Source organism: Bombina bombina, chromosome 3 (genome assembly GCF_027579735.1).
Source record: "Bombina bombina isolate aBomBom1 chromosome 3, aBomBom1.pri, whole genome shotgun sequence".
Classification (NCBI taxonomy): Eukaryota; Metazoa; Chordata; class Amphibia; order Anura; family Bombinatoridae; genus Bombina; species Bombina bombina.
The window spans coordinates 1,114,651,051-1,114,668,181 of NC_069501.1; the positions used below are offsets into that span (position 1 = coordinate 1,114,651,051).

General features: G+C 39.2%; 1 protein-coding gene across 1 annotated transcript in view; it reads right to left on the reverse strand.

Moving 5' to 3' along the window:
• Positions 1-17,131, reverse strand: part of MEDAG (mesenteric estrogen dependent adipogenesis) — a 76,134-nt gene that overhangs the window by 3,018 nt on the left and 55,985 nt on the right. The window contains exon 4 of the mRNA XM_053708469.1: positions 1,604-1,889. Coding sequence (XP_053564444.1) covers positions 1,604-1,889 — 286 coding nt within the window. The remainder of the gene's footprint in view (positions 1-1,603; positions 1,890-17,131) is intronic.

Here is a 17,131-nt window from a genome sequence, read left to right on the forward strand (position 1 = left end):
ACATTTTACAAAAGAAGAATGTGACTTGGGAATTATTACAGGTATACCCTGCTCTTACAGCGGGTTAGGGACCGGAGCCCCGCTGTAAAGTGAAAACCGCCTTAAAGTGAAACCAGGCAGTTTTAGCTTTCTTTTTATTTGTCAGTGTGTTTAAAAACTTAAAAACATGTTTAAACTAACATATATTAGAGGTGCAATATTGCTATGTATAGTTTAACACTAGTTCAGCACAGTATTCAATAAATACTGTACCTGTAAAATAGTTACAATTACTGTAGTAAAATTTGCCAGACTATAACACTGAGACACAGATTGCACTGTAATGCTGTAAACAGAGTGAACTGTGCATAACAAAATGGTGCCAGTCACTTTTCTTGCAATCTCACGAAGATTACAGCACTGTTTCAAATATTTGGAAGTTGAACTTCAGCTCCACAAAGCGCTGTATTAGCGAAGCACTGTAAATTGAAGCGCTGTAAAGTGAGGTATACCTGTATTTCAGATTATTTGAAATTTTAAAAACAATTTAATAATATAGCAAGTAAGGCCAGTGGAATGCTTGATTATATAAGTAGAGGTATTTTTAGCAGAGATAGAGGTTCTTATGCCTTACAGTTCACTATTGAGGGCTTGTCTTGAGTTTTGTCTGCTGTTCTGTAAGCCATATTTTCAGAAAGATATTAATAAATCGGAATCTGTATAAAAGAGGATTACTAAAATTGTACATGGTCTAAAACATAAAACTTACAAAGAAAGGCTCAATGACCTAAATATGTACAGCTTACAGGAGAGAATGGAAATAGGAGATATGGCAGAAACTTTCAAGTATATTAAGGGGCTTAATAAACTGAGGTTGTAAATATTATTTTTTTTAGCAAAAAAGAGCAATTCCAGAACTAGGGGTCATGATCTCAAGTTGAAGGGTTTTTGGTTCAGGTATAATTTTCGGAAGGTACAATTAACTTCCATTAAAGGTGGAAAGGGCAAAAACTGGGATACTTCAAGAATTCCTGGGATAAGTAGATGGCTATCTTACAAGCTAAATAAGCTTACACTTTTAGGAAATTTTGGGCAGACTTGCTGGGCTAAAACATATGTTTAAAGTTATAGTAAATATACAGTATTTTGGTTTTTTAAAGCAGTGCATTTTGTTCCCAAAAAGTAATTTATTTAATTTTGTAACCTATTATTGGCCCTGCTACCTGCCCCCCCCCCCCCCCCGAAACAGTAATACAGGCTCGCTCCCAACTAATAATCGAGCTACAGGAACTTTTGCTCAAGTGCAGTAGTTCAGAAAGAGAAGCCTGTGGGGCTAACTTAAGATGAGTGCTCGCATTTTGTAAAAAGTTCAGAGGGGATGAAACCACTGTATATATCACTTCACTACAGCAAGATGAATAAAAAGGTACAAGGGACCGATATTGCCAGTAGGACAAGGTTTTTAAATAATTTATAAAATAATTGAGATTATAGAAAGAAAAAAAAAAGCAAACATTTTACATTATTAGGTAAATAATACATAACCATGTAAATGATGTCATCTTTACCACCACTTTTTAAATATTTGATATCAATGTGTCTAACCTTAGACAAACAAACTTACCAAGAGAAAATGTACTAAATCTGCGGTCTGAAGAACTTCCAATCCTTATGAGAGGGTTGGACATGTTTGACAAAAACATTTTTACGGTGTCCTTCTTGCTTGGAGTTGTGCAGTACAAGTTAATGATATTCCCATTGACCTGACATGTCTTTTTGCTTAGGCCCAGAAGATGAAATAGATCAAAAAATGCATCAACTTTAAATGTATAGGAAAAACTCAAGGTTTCTCCTGTTGTTTCAAAATTTTGTCTCTGGAGAAAATCTTTGACAATATTTTGAAATTCAAACTAGAATGAAAAGATGAAAATGGAAATAATCAAGAGTTTGACCTTGTAGCATTTTACAACAATTAATCTGATAAATGAAAAGGTAATATTTTAAAAGGAACATTGATTATAATTTCTCAGCCTTTTAGGAGCTAGGTTATCTTCCGAAAATTCCATGGACCCCTTATGAGATTCAGAACACTTGTTGAGATGACTTTATGAAACATTCAAAACATATTATACCAACATTTAGTGATATTAAATTCGTAGCATATATATAATTGTGTGTTGTCATTATAAGCATAAGTTACATGGTTTTGTAAATTGAGAACAGTTCAGGGATGCACCTTTTGAAAAGTCTTGTGGAATCTATGCCACTGGCCTCCTTGGGAGTGGCCAAGTTTGGAACAGATATAATTGAGCTTGTGATCTGACCTAAGCAATCACTGTGCAGGAAGTTGCAGGTTCAGATACATTTCATTATACTTAAGTATGATGGAGACTCTCTAGTCTCACTAAAAGAGAATAAACACTTTCAGAGGTATTATATATATATATATATATATATATATATATATATATATATATATCGCTGACAATATGAATAATGGCTATATAGTGCAGTTATTTTATTTTCCTTATTTAAATATTTTATGTGAAGATTAAATTATGAGTTTAATACCACTTTAACTTTAATGCTTTTGACATAGGGTAGAATCCACATAGAATTCAGTAATTCAACTATCTGTCTGATAGGGGTGTCTAAAATGTCACCTGTGGGGCTACATTTGTGTTTGTTTCTCACGTACATGTAAAATGAACATTAGCAGAAAACTATTTCATAAAACAAAATACATTTTATATTTGCATTCAAACAAACTTAAAATTGGCAATTGTATGTGAAATATTTGCCATTGTTTTTACAACTGCTGACACAACTTCTAATCTCACTCCTCTGTCTCCATTTGCAACACACAGGCAGCCACTTCTATTTAGTTGACTTATTCAGACCTTTTCTTTATGGATGCTATGGTTGGTCTCCATTTATTATAGGTCGGGTGGACATGATTTGCGGTAGCAAATCATGTCCACCTGACCTCGCTGCGAGGATACACTGTCCACATTTAACATTCCACAAGCATTGCAAAAGAAATGCTTATGCAATCGGTACCCTGCTTGCTGGCCGCTAGCAGGGGCTGTCAATCATCCCGATCGGATTAAGATGATTTCAATCCACCCTGTTTTAGGACTTAATGGGATACTAAACTGATTTTTTTTAAAATAATAATTCAGCTAGAGCATGCAATTTTAAGCAACTTTCTAATGTACTCCTATTATCAATTTTTCTTCATTCTCATACTATCTTTATTTAAAAAGCAGGAATGTAAAGCTTAGAAGCCGCACCATTTTAGGTTCAGCACCCCGGATAGCGCTTGCTTATTGGGGGCTACCTTAAGTCACCTATAAGCAAGCGTAACCCAGGTTCTAAACCCAAGAATGGGCCAGCTCCTAAGCTTTACATTCCCACTTTTTAAATAAAGATAGCAAGAAAACGAAGAAAAAGTTATAATAGGAGTGAATTACAAAGTTGCTTAAAATTGCATGCTCAATCTGAATCATTAAATAAAATAATTGGGTTTAGTATCCCTTTAAGGCTGCTACTACTTATAGTTTCAGGCTTGGGGCTCCGAGGCAGCTGTTCTTGGTAATGTGTATGTTTCTGGATTTGTAAATATATGACCTTTTGTGCAATGTCACTTACACTAATATGAAATTTGTTTATATAGAAATGTGTTATTTTGTCTTGAATAAAATCAAATTTCTAGAAATGTAAAATGTGGCCAGATAGCTTGCTGAGGTTCTAATGCTTGACTGGATATGGGGTGCAGTGACCTCTCTGTTTTATTTCACAAATCCAGATGAACAAACATTTAAGATTTTACCAATGTTCTGTTTCTTTTTCTACTCTAGAATTATTTTTGCCACACAAACAAACAATATATTGATAAGCGGAAAGTACCCTAAGAACCTTTTTCTGGTTTATTTATAAGATGTCAAAGAAAAGAAAAGCTTATCACAAAAAAATGTAATAGGATGGTGTAAAGTATCCATGGTTGGATTTTAATATCTAGCGACACTAAATATGGGATGCCCAATCCACTTTGGGACAATGATGTTTTCATTGATATATGCAGTCACTACCGCCAGCAATTTTATCATTGCTGCCATAAATTGACAGTAGTGGGGTCCCATGACTGCCACCTCAGCAATGTTTTCCTAGACTGTTAGATATGCTGCAAGGTGTGCAGGAAGGAACAGGTATTGTATATATTTTATAAATACATACAGTCATGGCCAAAAATATTGGGACCCCTGCATTTCTGTCAGATAATGCACCACTTCACCCAGAAAAAAGTTGCAATTAGAAATGTTTAGACATTCTCTTGTTTATTTCTTTTGTTTGTATTGGTATGACACAAAAAAGTGGAGGGAAAAAAAAAACAAATCTGACACATTCCACGCAAAACTCCATAAATGGACTGGACAAAATTATTGACACCCTCAATTTAATATTTGGTAGCACACCCCTTGGAAAAAATAACTGAAATCAATTGCTTCCTGTAACCATCAATGCGTTTCTTACACCTCTCTACTGGAATTTTGGACCATTCTATTTTCGCGAACTGCTCCAGGTGTCTCAGATTTGAAGGGTTCCTGTTCCCAACTGCTGTTTTGAGATCTCTCCACAGGTGCTCTATGGGATTGAGATCTGGCCTCATAGCTGGCCAGTTCAGTACTCTTCAGTGCTTTGTCTTAAAACATTTCTGGGTGCTTTTTGACGTGTGCTTTGGGTCATTGTCCTGCTGTAAGACCCATGACCTCTGACGGAGACCCAACTTTTTGACACTGGGCCCTACATTGCACCACATAATTCTTTGGCAGTCTACAGATTTCATAATGCCATGCACACAGTCAAGACATCCAGTGCTTGAAGCAGCAAAGCAACCCCAAAACATCAGTGAACCTCCACCATGTTTGACTGAAGGGACTGTATTATTTTCTTTAAAAGACTCATTTTGTTTTTCTGAAAACAGTAGATTGATGGGCTTTACCAAAAAGCTGTAATTTTGTTTTGTCTGTCCACATCACATTCTCCCAAAAGGATTTTGGCTTCCTCAGGTAAGTTTTGGGAAACTCCAATCTGGCTTTTTTATGTTTCTGTGTCAGCAGTGCGGTCCTCCTGGGTCTCCTACCATAGCGTCCCTTTTCATTCAGATGGCGAGCTGACACATTTGTACCCTGTGCCTGATGTTCAGCTTGAATTTGCCTAGAAGTTGATTGAGGTTTTTTATCCACCATTTGAACAATCCTTTGTTGCAATCTTTGATCAATTTTTATCTTTCGTCCACATCCAGGGAGATTAGCTACAGTGCCATGGGCTGTAAATTTCTTGACAATGTTGCGCACAGTGGACACAGGAACATTAGGATCTCTGGAGATAGACTTGTAACCTTGAGATTGTCCATGCTTTTCCACAATTTTTGTTCTCAAATCCTCATAGAATTCTTTGCTGTATTAAATTTTTGACCATTTTAACTGGTTGCCGGTGTGATTTCTATATGATCAGCACCTGTTAATTGATACAGGTGAGTTTACTTACAAATTACAGGAGCATCACAAACTTGGAATGCAATTATTTCTTGCAATTTTGAGAAGGTGCCAGTAATTTTTGTCCAATCCATTTTTGGAGTTTTGCGTGGAATGTGTCAGATTTGGCTTTTTTTTCTCCACTTTTTGTGTCATACCAATACAAACCAAAGAAATAAACATGAAAATGCCTAAACATTTGAAATTGCAACAATTTTCTGGGTGAAGTGCTACATTATCTGACAGAAATGCAGGGGTGCAAATATTTTTGGCCATGACTGTATGTACACATATATATATATATATATATATATATATATATATATATATATGTATATATATATATATATATATATATATATACAGTATGTATATATATATATATATATATATATATGCTCAAAAAACAAAGTGTTGCAGTATGCAGTGATACCTTTTTTTATTGGACTAACATAATATTTAAAAGACAAGCTTTCGAGAGTTTTCCTCTCTTCCTCAGGTCTAAAGCAATACTGATCATTCTGATATAGATACACATCACATACAACAAATGGAAGGGAGGGGGTGAGAGGGGGGTCATAAAAGCTGAGAATGTGTCTGAAGGAGAAAATAGCTGAGAATAGCCAGAAAGAGTAAATAAACAGAGGAGAGTAAATAGGCCAGATGAGAGGAAAAACAAAAGGAAAAAGAAACCAATATAGGACAATAAGATGAGAAATTATAGAAAGTTATGGTAGTGTGTGAGAAAGCCAGAGTCTACATTAAGTCCTTCATTTCTGGTATTGAAATGTGTGATCATTTTCATCTCAAACGTCTTTTGTTCATGAGAGTCTTTGAAATTCCCTTTAAGAATTTTATTCCTGAGGTTAAGGATGGAGTGACCAGTCTGGGTGAAGTGATGACCAACAGGGGTACAATATTCATTTTCCTTGTGGTTTTTGATCGAGTGTCTGTGTAGATTCATTCTGAGATGCAGCTTTAGGCCAGTTTCTCCAATGTAGCAACCTCTGTCACACGCTGTACACTGTATCATGTACACCACATTAGCAGATGAGCTCGAATAGGATCCTTTAATATTGTATGATGCGTTGTTGTGTCTGGCTGTGTTGTTGTCACATATATGTTGACACAGTTTGCAGAGTGATTTGGATGTGGAATCCTTATACAGCAACATCCCGCATAAGGATGGTATTGAGGCCTGCAGTAAATTTCTCTCATCGCACCAAATAACACACAAATATGATAGTGCAACTATTGCCCAGCTTATAGAATTCATACTCACACACAACTATTTCAGTTTTAACAACAATTACTACCTACAAATGACAGGGACAGCGATGGGCACAAACGCCTAACCTGAGACAGAGATTGGTCCGCAGCAAATTAACCACAGAACAGAAGCTTACACAGAATGGCACTGCACGATGCAACAAATCACTCTGCAAACTATGTCAACATATATGTGACAACAACACAGCCAGACACAACAACGCGTCATACAATATTAAAGGATCCTATTCGTGCTCATCTGCTAATGTGGTGTACATGATACAGTGTACAGCGTGTGACAGAGGTTGCTACATTGGAGAAATTGGCCTAAAGCTGCATCTCAGAATGAATCTACACAGACACTCGATCAAAAATCACAAGGAAAATGAATATTGTACCCCTGTTGGTCATCACTTCACCCAGACTGGTCACTCCATCCTTAACCTCAGGATTAAAATTCTTAAAGGGAATTTCAAAGACTCTCATGAACGAAAGACATTTGAGATGAAAATGATCACACATTTCAATACCAGAAATGAAGGACTTAATGTAGACTCTGGCTTTCTCACACACTATCATAACTTTCTATAATCTCTCATCTTATTGTCCTATATTGGTTTCTTTTTCCTTTTGTTTTTCGTCTCATCTGGCCTATTTACTCTCCTCTGTTTATTTACTCTTTCTGGCTATTCTCAGCTATTTTCTCCTTCAGACACATTCTCAGCTTTTATGACCCCCCTCTAACCCCCCTCCCTTCCATTTGTTGTATGTGATGTGTATCTATATCAGAATGATCAGTATTGCTTTAGACCTGAGGAAGAGAGGAAAACTCTCGAAAGCTTGTCTTTGAAATATTATGTTAGTCCAATAAAAAAGGTATCACTGCATACTGCAATACTTGCTACTCCAATCTTCACTATATGTATGTATGTCTATGTTAAATCCAAACAGTTGTTGCTTTTGTTTTTCTAGCACATGAGACCTCCTATCTTTGAGCTCTTATAACGTTTATGTGCAATATCTTTTTTTAAATATTTTTTATTAGACTTATTTAAAGCATATTTTATTATCACTGGACATTACCATTACATGTATATTGCCTGCTTATTGTAAGATGTTTTAATATATCCTCAAATTCAGATAGCAATATATTAATGTCATAGAATAACAGTTGTTTTGCAGTACTGAAGTATTGATAGTAAATATAAGAATTTGCTCTCATATTTTCAAGGGACTGTAGTGCATATTTTATTGCCATCTAGTGTTCAGTGAGGGAATATACATTTATGGCATAATTTCTGATTGTGTCCATTCAAATCTATAACAAACACACACCTAGATTACAAGTTTTGCATTCGGGTTTTAATGCTGAAAAATGGTAATTTCAAGGTTAAAACAGCACCGCAGCCATTACAAGTCTTGTCAGTATAGCTGTACCGCAAGCCTTTTAGCCTGTAACGCAACATCAGCCCCGCACTCGTATAAATTACGTTTTTTCATGTTTCAATAGCGCAGCCATTACGAGTTTTGCGGTGAGTCTAAAAGGCTTGCGTTCCAGCCTATACCGACAAGATCCGTTTCGCAATCTGAGAGCAGTAGTTATGACTTCAAAACTGTTACATAAAACTTATAACTAAAGTATTACAAAGTACACTCACACCTATAAACTACCTATTAACTCCTAAACCGAGGCCCTCCCGCATCGCAAACACTATATTAAAGTTATTAACCCCTAATCTACCGCTCCCAACATCGCCGCCACTAATAAAATGTATTAACCCTATTCCGCCGCTCCCCGACATCGCTGCCACTATACTAAAGTTATTAACCCCTATTCCCCCTCACCGCAACATCGCCCATACTATAATAAAGATATTAACTCCTATTCTGCCACTCCCCGACACCGCCGCCACTATAATAAACCTAATAACCCCTAAACCGGAAGCCCCCACAATGAAATATGCTAAATTAAACTATTAACCCCTAAACCGAAAGACCCCCCACATCGCAATAAACTAATTTAAACTAGTAACCCCTAAACCTAACGCCCCCTAACTTTATATTAAAATTACAATTTCCCTATCTTAAATTAAAACTTACCTGTCAAATTAAAAAAACTAAGTTTAAACTAACAATTAAACTAATATAACTAATAAACTAAAATGAAACTAACTACCAATTAAAGAAAACCAAAATACACATTAAAAAAATCCTAACACTACTATAAAAATTACAAAATACTAAATTACAAAAAATAACAAACACTAAATTACGAAAAATAAAAAACTAAATTATCAAAAATAAAAAATAATTACACCTAATCTAATAGCCCTATAAACATAAAAAGCCCACTGAAAATAAAAAAAAACACTAGCCTACAATAAACTACCGATAGCCTTTAAAATGGCCTTTTTGTAGGGCATTGCCCTAAGTTAAACAGCTCTTTTACCTGTAAAAATAACACAAAGAACCCCCAACAGTAAAACCCACCACCCAACCAACCCCCCAAAATAAAAAAACCTAACTCTAACAAAAACCTAAGCTACCCGTTGCCCTGAAAAGGGCATTTGTATGGGCATTTAGCTCTTTTGCATTGCCCTGAAAAGGGCATTTAGCTCTTTTAAGAAAAGCTCAAATCCTAAACTAAAAAAAAACCCCTCCCAAAAAAGTTTAAAAAATCCTAACACTAACCCCCGAAGATCCACTTACAGTTCCTAAAGTCTGAAGGCAGAGGTCCTAGGCTGAGGTCCAGACGGAGGTCCGTCAATCCGACATGGAGGTCTTCTTCATGCGATCGTCCGCCGCACACTGAGGATTGAAATGCAAGGTACCCCTTTTATACTTGGGGTACCATTGCATTTCTATTGGCTAAAAAATTTGAATCGGCCAATAGGAATTAGGGCTGCTAAAATCCTATTGACTGTTCAAATCAGCCAATAGGATTTAAGCAGCCTGGACCTCCGCCTTGGACCTCCACCTGGACCTCCGCCTTGGACCTTTGCCTGGACCTCCGCCTTTGCGCATCGCCGTCTGGCCTCCGCAGGGATGAAGAAGATGCCGGTCCCGTGATGAATGAAGATGGAGCCGCCTAGTTGAAGATGCTGCCTGGATGAAGATCGTACCTAAAGAGGGGTTAGTGTTAGGTTTTTTAAAGGTTTTTTGGGGTGGTTTTTTTTTAGATTACGGTGGGCACTCTTAAAAGAGCTAAATGCCATTTTAAGGGCAGCAAAAGAGCTGAATGCCCTTTTCAGGGCAATGCCCATACAAATGCCCTTTTCAGGGCAATGGGTAGATTAGGTTTTTTAGATAGGTTTTTTTATTTTGTTGGTTTGAGGGGGTGGGGGTCTCGTAATGTTAGTGGGTCTTTTGTATTTTTTCAGAAAAATATATGATATCTTTAGGGCAATGCCCTACAAAAGGCCCTTTTAAGGGCTATTGGTAGTTTATTATAAATTAGGTTTCTTTTATTTTTGGGGTGTTTTAACCCCTTAACGACCGAGGACGTGCAGGGTACGTCCTCAAAAAAAAGGCAGTTAATGCCTGAGGACGTACCCTGCACGTCCTCGGTGTGGAAAGCAGCTGGAAGCGATCCTGTTTGCTTCCAGCTGCTTTCCGGTTATTGCAGTGATGCCTCGATATGGAGGCATCCTGCAATAACCTTTTGAAGCCATCCGGTGCAGAGAGAGCCACTCTGTGGCCCTCTCTGCACCGGAGATCGGTGGCTTCCTTCGTTGGTGGGTGGGAGCATTACCGGGAGGCGGGTGGCGGCCATCGATGGCCCTGGAGATGTGGAGGGGGGCGGGATCGTGGGCGGGGATGCCCGGGGGCGCGCACGGACGCGCGCGCGTGCACGGGAGGGCGGGGGCGGGCGCGTGCACGGGGAGGGAGCGGGTGGGAACCGCTACACTACAGAAAAAGGTGCAATCAGTTTAAAATAACTGAAGAAAAAAAACAATCAATGAGGTGGTTGGGGTTTGTGGTGGTGGTGGGGGGGGGGTTTGGGGAAGCTACACTACAGAAAAAAAAAAACTTAAGAAAAAAAAGCACTTTTTTGTATAAGCTGGGTACTGGCAGACAGCTGCCAGTACCCAAGATGGCCCCAATAAGGCAGATAGGGAAGGTTACAAAGCTGTTTTGGGGGGGATCAGGGAGGTTGGAGGCTAAGGGGGGTCCTATACAGCAGAATAATTATTATTTTTTTAAAAAAAAAAAACCTATACCCCCCAAAAAGCTTTTATTTTAGTACTGGCAGACTTTCTGCCAGTACTTAAGATGGCGGGGACAATTGTGGGGTGGGGGAGGGAAGGGAGCTGTTTGGGAGGGATCAGGGGGTCTGATGTGTCAGGTGGGAGGCTGATCTCTACACTAAAGCTAAAATTAACCCTGCAAGCTCCCTACAAACTTCCTAATTAACCCCTTCACTGCTAGCCATACTACACGTGTGATGCGCAGCAGCATTTTGCGGCCTTCTAATTACCAGAAAGCAACACCAAAGTCATATATATCTGCTATTTCTGAACAAAGGGGATCCCAGAGAAGCATTTACAACCATTTGTGCCATAATTGCACAAGCTGTTTGTAAATGATTTCAGTGAGAATCCTAAAATTGTGAAAAATTTAACGTTTTTTTTTTATTTGATCGCATTTGGCGGTGAAATGGTGGCATGAAATATACCAAAATGGGCCTAGATCATTACTTTGGGTTGTCTACTACACTACACTAAAGCTAAAATTAACCATACAAGCTCCCTACAAGCTCCCTAATTAACCCCTGCACTGCTGGGCATAATACACGTGTGGTGCGCAGCGGCATTTAGCGGCCTTCTAATTACCAAAAAGCAATGCCAAAGCCATATATGTCTGCTATTTCTGAACAAAGGGGATCCCAGAGAAGCATTTACAACCATTTGTGCCATAATTGCACAATCTGTTTGTAAATAATTTCAGTGAGAAACCGAAAGTTTGTGAAAAAATTTGTGAAAAAGTGAACGATATTTTGTATTTGATCGCATTTGGCGGTGAAATGGTGGCATGAAATATACCAAAATTGGCCTAGATTAATACTTTGGGATGTCTTCTAAAAAAAAATATATACATGTCAATAGATATTCAGGGATTCCTGAAAGATATTAGTGTTCCAATGTAACTAGCACTAATTTTGAAAAAAAGTAGTTTGGAAATAGCAAAATGCTACTTGTATTTATGGCCCTATAGCTTTCAAAAAAAGCAAAGAACATGTAAATATTAGGTATTTCTAAACTCAGGACAAAATTTAGAAACTATTTAGCATGTTTTTTTTTTGGTGGTTGTAGATGTGTAACAGATTTTGGGGGTCAAAGTTAAAAAAAGTGTGTTTTTTTCCATTTTTTCCTCATATTTTATAATTTTTTTTATAGTAAATTATAAGATATGATGAAAATAATGGTATTTTTAGAAAGTTAATTTAATGGCGAGAAAAACGGTATATAATATGTGTGGGTACAGTAAATGAGTAAGAGGGAAATTACAGCTAAACACAAACACCGCAAAAATGTAAAAATAGCCTTGGTCCCAAACGGACAGAAAATGGAAAAGTGCTGTGGTCATTAAGGGGTTAAATAAGTATTACAACAGGAATAATTTTTATTACTTTGGATAATTCGTTAGTTATTTTGTGTAATGTTTTTTTTTTTCGTTTTGGGGTGAGTTTTTATTTTAGATTAGGGGTTGGGCATTTAATAAATGAAAAGAAAAAGCCCTTTTCAGGGCAATGGGTAGATTAGGTTTTACTTTATTTTTATTTTGTGTGTCTGGGGGGTGGGGGTTTATATACTGTTAGGGGGTGTTTGTTTTTCTTTTCTAGGAAAAGAGCTGTTATCTTTAGGGCAATGCCCTACAAAAGGCCCTTTTAAGGGCCCTTGGTAGTTTATTATAGATTAGGTTTCTTTTATTTTGGGGTGGGTTTTTTATTTTTTTAAAAGGGTATTAGAATAGGAATAATTTTTATTATTTTGGATAATTTCATTTGTTATTTTTTGTAATGGTAGGTTTTTTATTTTTTTATAATTTTACTGTTTTTTATTTTTTTAAATGGTAGGTTTTAGTGTAAGACAGCTTAGGTTTTATTTCACAGGTAATTTTGTATTTATTTTAACTAGGTAGTTAGTAAATAGTTAATAACTATTTACTAACCAGTCTACCTAGTTAAAATAAATACAAGCTTACCTGTGAAATAAAAATAAAACCTAAGCTAGCTACAATATAACTATAGCAATGTAGCAGATTCTTAGTTAAACATGTGCATGGCGAAAAAATTCGGTTCGGTTCGGATCGATTCGGATTTTTTCGAATTTCGGTTCGGAGCGATTCGAATTCGGAAAAATTTGAATCGATTCGGTTCGGATTTGTTTCAGATTTATTCGGATTCGAATAAATTCGGTTCGGATTCTTTCGGATTCGAATAAATTCGGCTGGATTAGGTTCGATTCGGTTCGGAAATTCGGAATTTCGGTAAGTGTTAGGTGGGATTAGACTAGTATTATGTACTGTATATTAGGTGTAACCCATAGCAGAGTGATATAACCTAATATACTGTACAATACTAGTGTAATCCATGGCCATCCGAATCTACCGAATAAATCCGAAGTAATTCGGATTTATTTGGTAGATTCGGCACTATTTTAATTCGGAAATTCGGTTCGATCCGAATCTCTGAATTTGCAGAATTTTCCGAATTTCCGAATCGCACATGTCTAATTCTTTTCACAACATGGTCAATATAATATAATATATTTTTTTTTTATGTCTAGGGTGGTTACATATTCCTGTGCACCCTTCCCTTGTTTTCAGTTTGTTTGGATTTGAAAGCTTGCATTGTGTGGCTGTTTTAGGGTCTCAGGTATTGGAGAGGACCTTGACGTGGTACCTGAGCTTGTCCCATTTGGCCAGATGCGGTGACTAACCTTTCCATTTTTGCTTTTAAATATTAGCTGAGAGCTTGTAAGTGAGTGCTGGGTTTTCTCTGTGTGTTGTATTAATTTGTTTTGTAATTTTCCCTATGGTTCTTGCACCCAGACCTGTCTGGGGTTAACTGCTTGTGGCTCTGGGGACAGCACAGCTTCCTGTGAGTGCCAGTGGCACCCAGGGCTGAGCATGTTGCAGGGTCATGGGATGTGTACCCGGTCCGGTATGAGAGTGCAGTCCCCTTCCGTCTTTTGTATATGTCTAGGGTGGTTACATATTCCTGTGCACCCTTCCCTTGTTTTCAGTTTGTTTGGATTTGAAAGCTTGCATTGTGTGGCTGTTTTAGGGTCTCAGGTATTGGAGAGGACCTTGACGTGGTACCTGAGCTTGTCCCATTTGGCCAGATGCGGTGACTAACCTTTCCATTTTTGCTTTTAAATCTTAGCTGAGAGCTTGTAAGTGAGTGCTGGGTTTTCTCTGTGTGTTGTATTAATTTGTTTTGTAATTTTCCCTATGGTTCTTGCACCCAGACCTGTCTGGGGTTAACTGCTTGTGGCTCTGGGGACAGCACAGCTTCCTGTGAGTGCCAGTGGCACCCAGGGCTGAGCATGTTGCAGGGTCATGGGATGTGTACCCGGTCCGGAATGAGAGTGCAGTTCCCTTCCGTCTTTTGTATATGTCTAGGGTGGTTACATATTCCTGTGCACCCTTCCCTTGTTTTCAGTTTGTTTGGATTTGAAAGCTTGCATTGTGTGGCTGTTTTAGGGTCTCAGGTATTGAAGAGGACCTTGACGTGGTACCTGAGCTTGTCCCATTTGGCCAGATGCGGTGACTAACCTTTCCATTTTTGCTTTTAAATCTTAGCTGAGAGCTTGTAAGTGAGTGCTGGGTTTTCTCTGTGTGTTGTATTAATTTGTTTTGTAATTTTCCCTATGGTTCTTGCACCCAGACCTGTCTGGGGTTAACTGCTTGTGGCTCTGGGGACAGCACAGCTTCCTGTGAGTGCCAGTGGCACCCAGGGCTGAGCATGTTGCAGGGTCATGGGATGTGTACCCGGTCCGGTATGAGAGTGCAGTTCCCTTCCGTCTTTTGTATATGTCTAGGGTGGTTACATATTCCTGTGCACCCTTCCCTTGTTTTCAGTTTGTTTGGATTTGAAAGCTTGCATTGTGTGGCTGTTTTAGGGTCTCAGGTATTGGAGAGGACCTTGACGTGGTACCTGAGCTTGTCCCATTTGGCCAGATGCGGTGACTAACCTTTCCATTTTTGCTTTTAAATCTTAGCTGAGAGCTTGTAAGTGAGTGCTGGGTTTTCTCTGTGTGTTGTATTAATTTGTTTTGTAATTTTCCCTATGGTTCTTGCACCCAGACCTGTCTGGGGTTAACTGCTTGTGGCTCTGGGGACAGCACAGCTTCCTGTGAGTGCCAGTGGCACCCAGGGCTGAGCATGTTGCAGGGTCATGGGATGTGTACCCGGTCTGGTATGAGAGTGCAGTTCCCTTCCGTCTTTTGTATATGTCTAGGGTGGTTACATATTCCTGTGCACCCTTCCCTTGTTTTCAGTTTGTTTGGATTTGAAAGCTTGCATTGTGTGGCTGTTTTAGGGTCTCAGGTATTGGAGAGGACCTTGACGTGGTACCTGAGCTTGTCCCATTTGGCCAGATGCGGTGACTAACCTTTCCATTTTTGCTTTTAAATCTTAGCTGAGAGCTTGTAAGTGAGTGCTGGGTTTTCTCTGTGTGTTGTATTAATTTGTTTTGTAATTTTCCCTATGGTTCTTGCACCCAGACCTGTCTGGGGTTAACTGCTTGTGGCTCTGGGGACAGCACAGCTTCCTGTGAGTGCCAGTGGCACCCAGGGCTGAGCATGTTGCAGGGTCATGGGATGTGTACCCGGTCCGGTATGAGAGTGCAGTTCCCTTCCGTCTTTTGTATATGTCTAGGGTGGTTACATATTCCTGTGCACCCTTCCCTTGTTTTCAGTTTGTTTGGATTTGAAAGCTTGCATTGTGTGGCTGTTTTAGGGTCTCAGGTATTGGAGAGGACCTTGACGTGGTACCTGAGCTTGTCCCATTTGGCCAGATGCGGTGACTAACCTTTCCATTTTTGCTTTTAAATCTTAGCTGAGAGCTTGTAAGTGAGTGCTGGGTTTTCTCTGTGTGTTGTATTAATTTGTTTTGTAATTTTCCCTATGGTTCTTGCACCCAGACCTGTCTGGGGTTAACTGCTTGTGGCTCTGGGGACAGCACAGCTTCCTGTGAGTGCCAGTGGCACCCAGGGCTGAGCATGTTGCAGGGTCATGGGATGTGTACCCGGTCCGGTATGAGAGTGCAGTTCCCTTCTGTCTTTTGTATATGTCTAGGGTGGTTACATATTCCTGTGCACCCTTCCCTTGTTTTCAGTTTGTTTGGATTTGAAAGCTTGCATTGTGTGGCTGTTTTAGGGTCTCAGGTATTGGAGAGGACCTTGACGTGGTACCTGAGCTTGTCCCATTTGGCCAGATGCGGTGACTAACCTTTCCATTTTTGCTTTTAAATCTTAGCTGAGAGCTTGTAAGTGAGTGCTGGGTTTTCTCTGTGTGTTGTATTAATTTGTTTTGTAATTTTCCCTATGGTTCTTGCACCCAGACCTGTCTGGGGTTAACTGCTTGTGGCTCTGGGGACAGCACAGCTTCCTGTGAGTGCCAGTGGCACCCAGGGCTGAGCATGTTGCAGGGTCATGGGATGTGTACCCGGTCCGGTATGAGAGTGCAGTTCCCTTCCGTCTTTTGTATATGTCTAGGGTGGTTACATATTCCTGTGCACCCTTCCCTTGTTTTCAGTTTGTTTGGATTTGAAAGCTTGCATTGTGTGGCTGTTTTAGGGTCTCAGGTATTGGAGAGGACCTTGACGTGGTACCTGAGCTTGTCCCATTTGGCCAGATGCGGTGACTAACCTTTCCATTTTTGCTTTTAAATCTTAGCTGAGAGCTTGTAAGTGAGTGCTGGGTTTTCTCTGTGTGTTGTATTAATTTGTTTTGTAATTTTCCCTATGGTTCTTGCACCCAGACCTGTCTGGGGTTAACTGCTTGTGGCTCTGGGGACAGCACAGCTTCCTGTGAGTGCCAGTGGCACCCAGGGCTGAGCATGTTGCAGGGTCATGGGATGTGTACCCGGTCCGGTATGAGAGTGCAGTTCCCTTCCGTCTTTTGTATATGTCTAGGGTGGTTACATATTCCTGTGCACCCTTCCCTTGTTTTCAGTTTGTTTGGATTTGAAAGCTTGCATTGTGTGGCTGTTTTAGGGTCTCAGGTATTGGAGAGGACCTTGACGTGGTACCTGAGCTTGTCCCATTTGGCCAGATGCGGTGACTAACCTTTCCATTTTTGCTTTTAAATCTTAGCTGAGAGCTTGTAAGTGAGTGCTGGG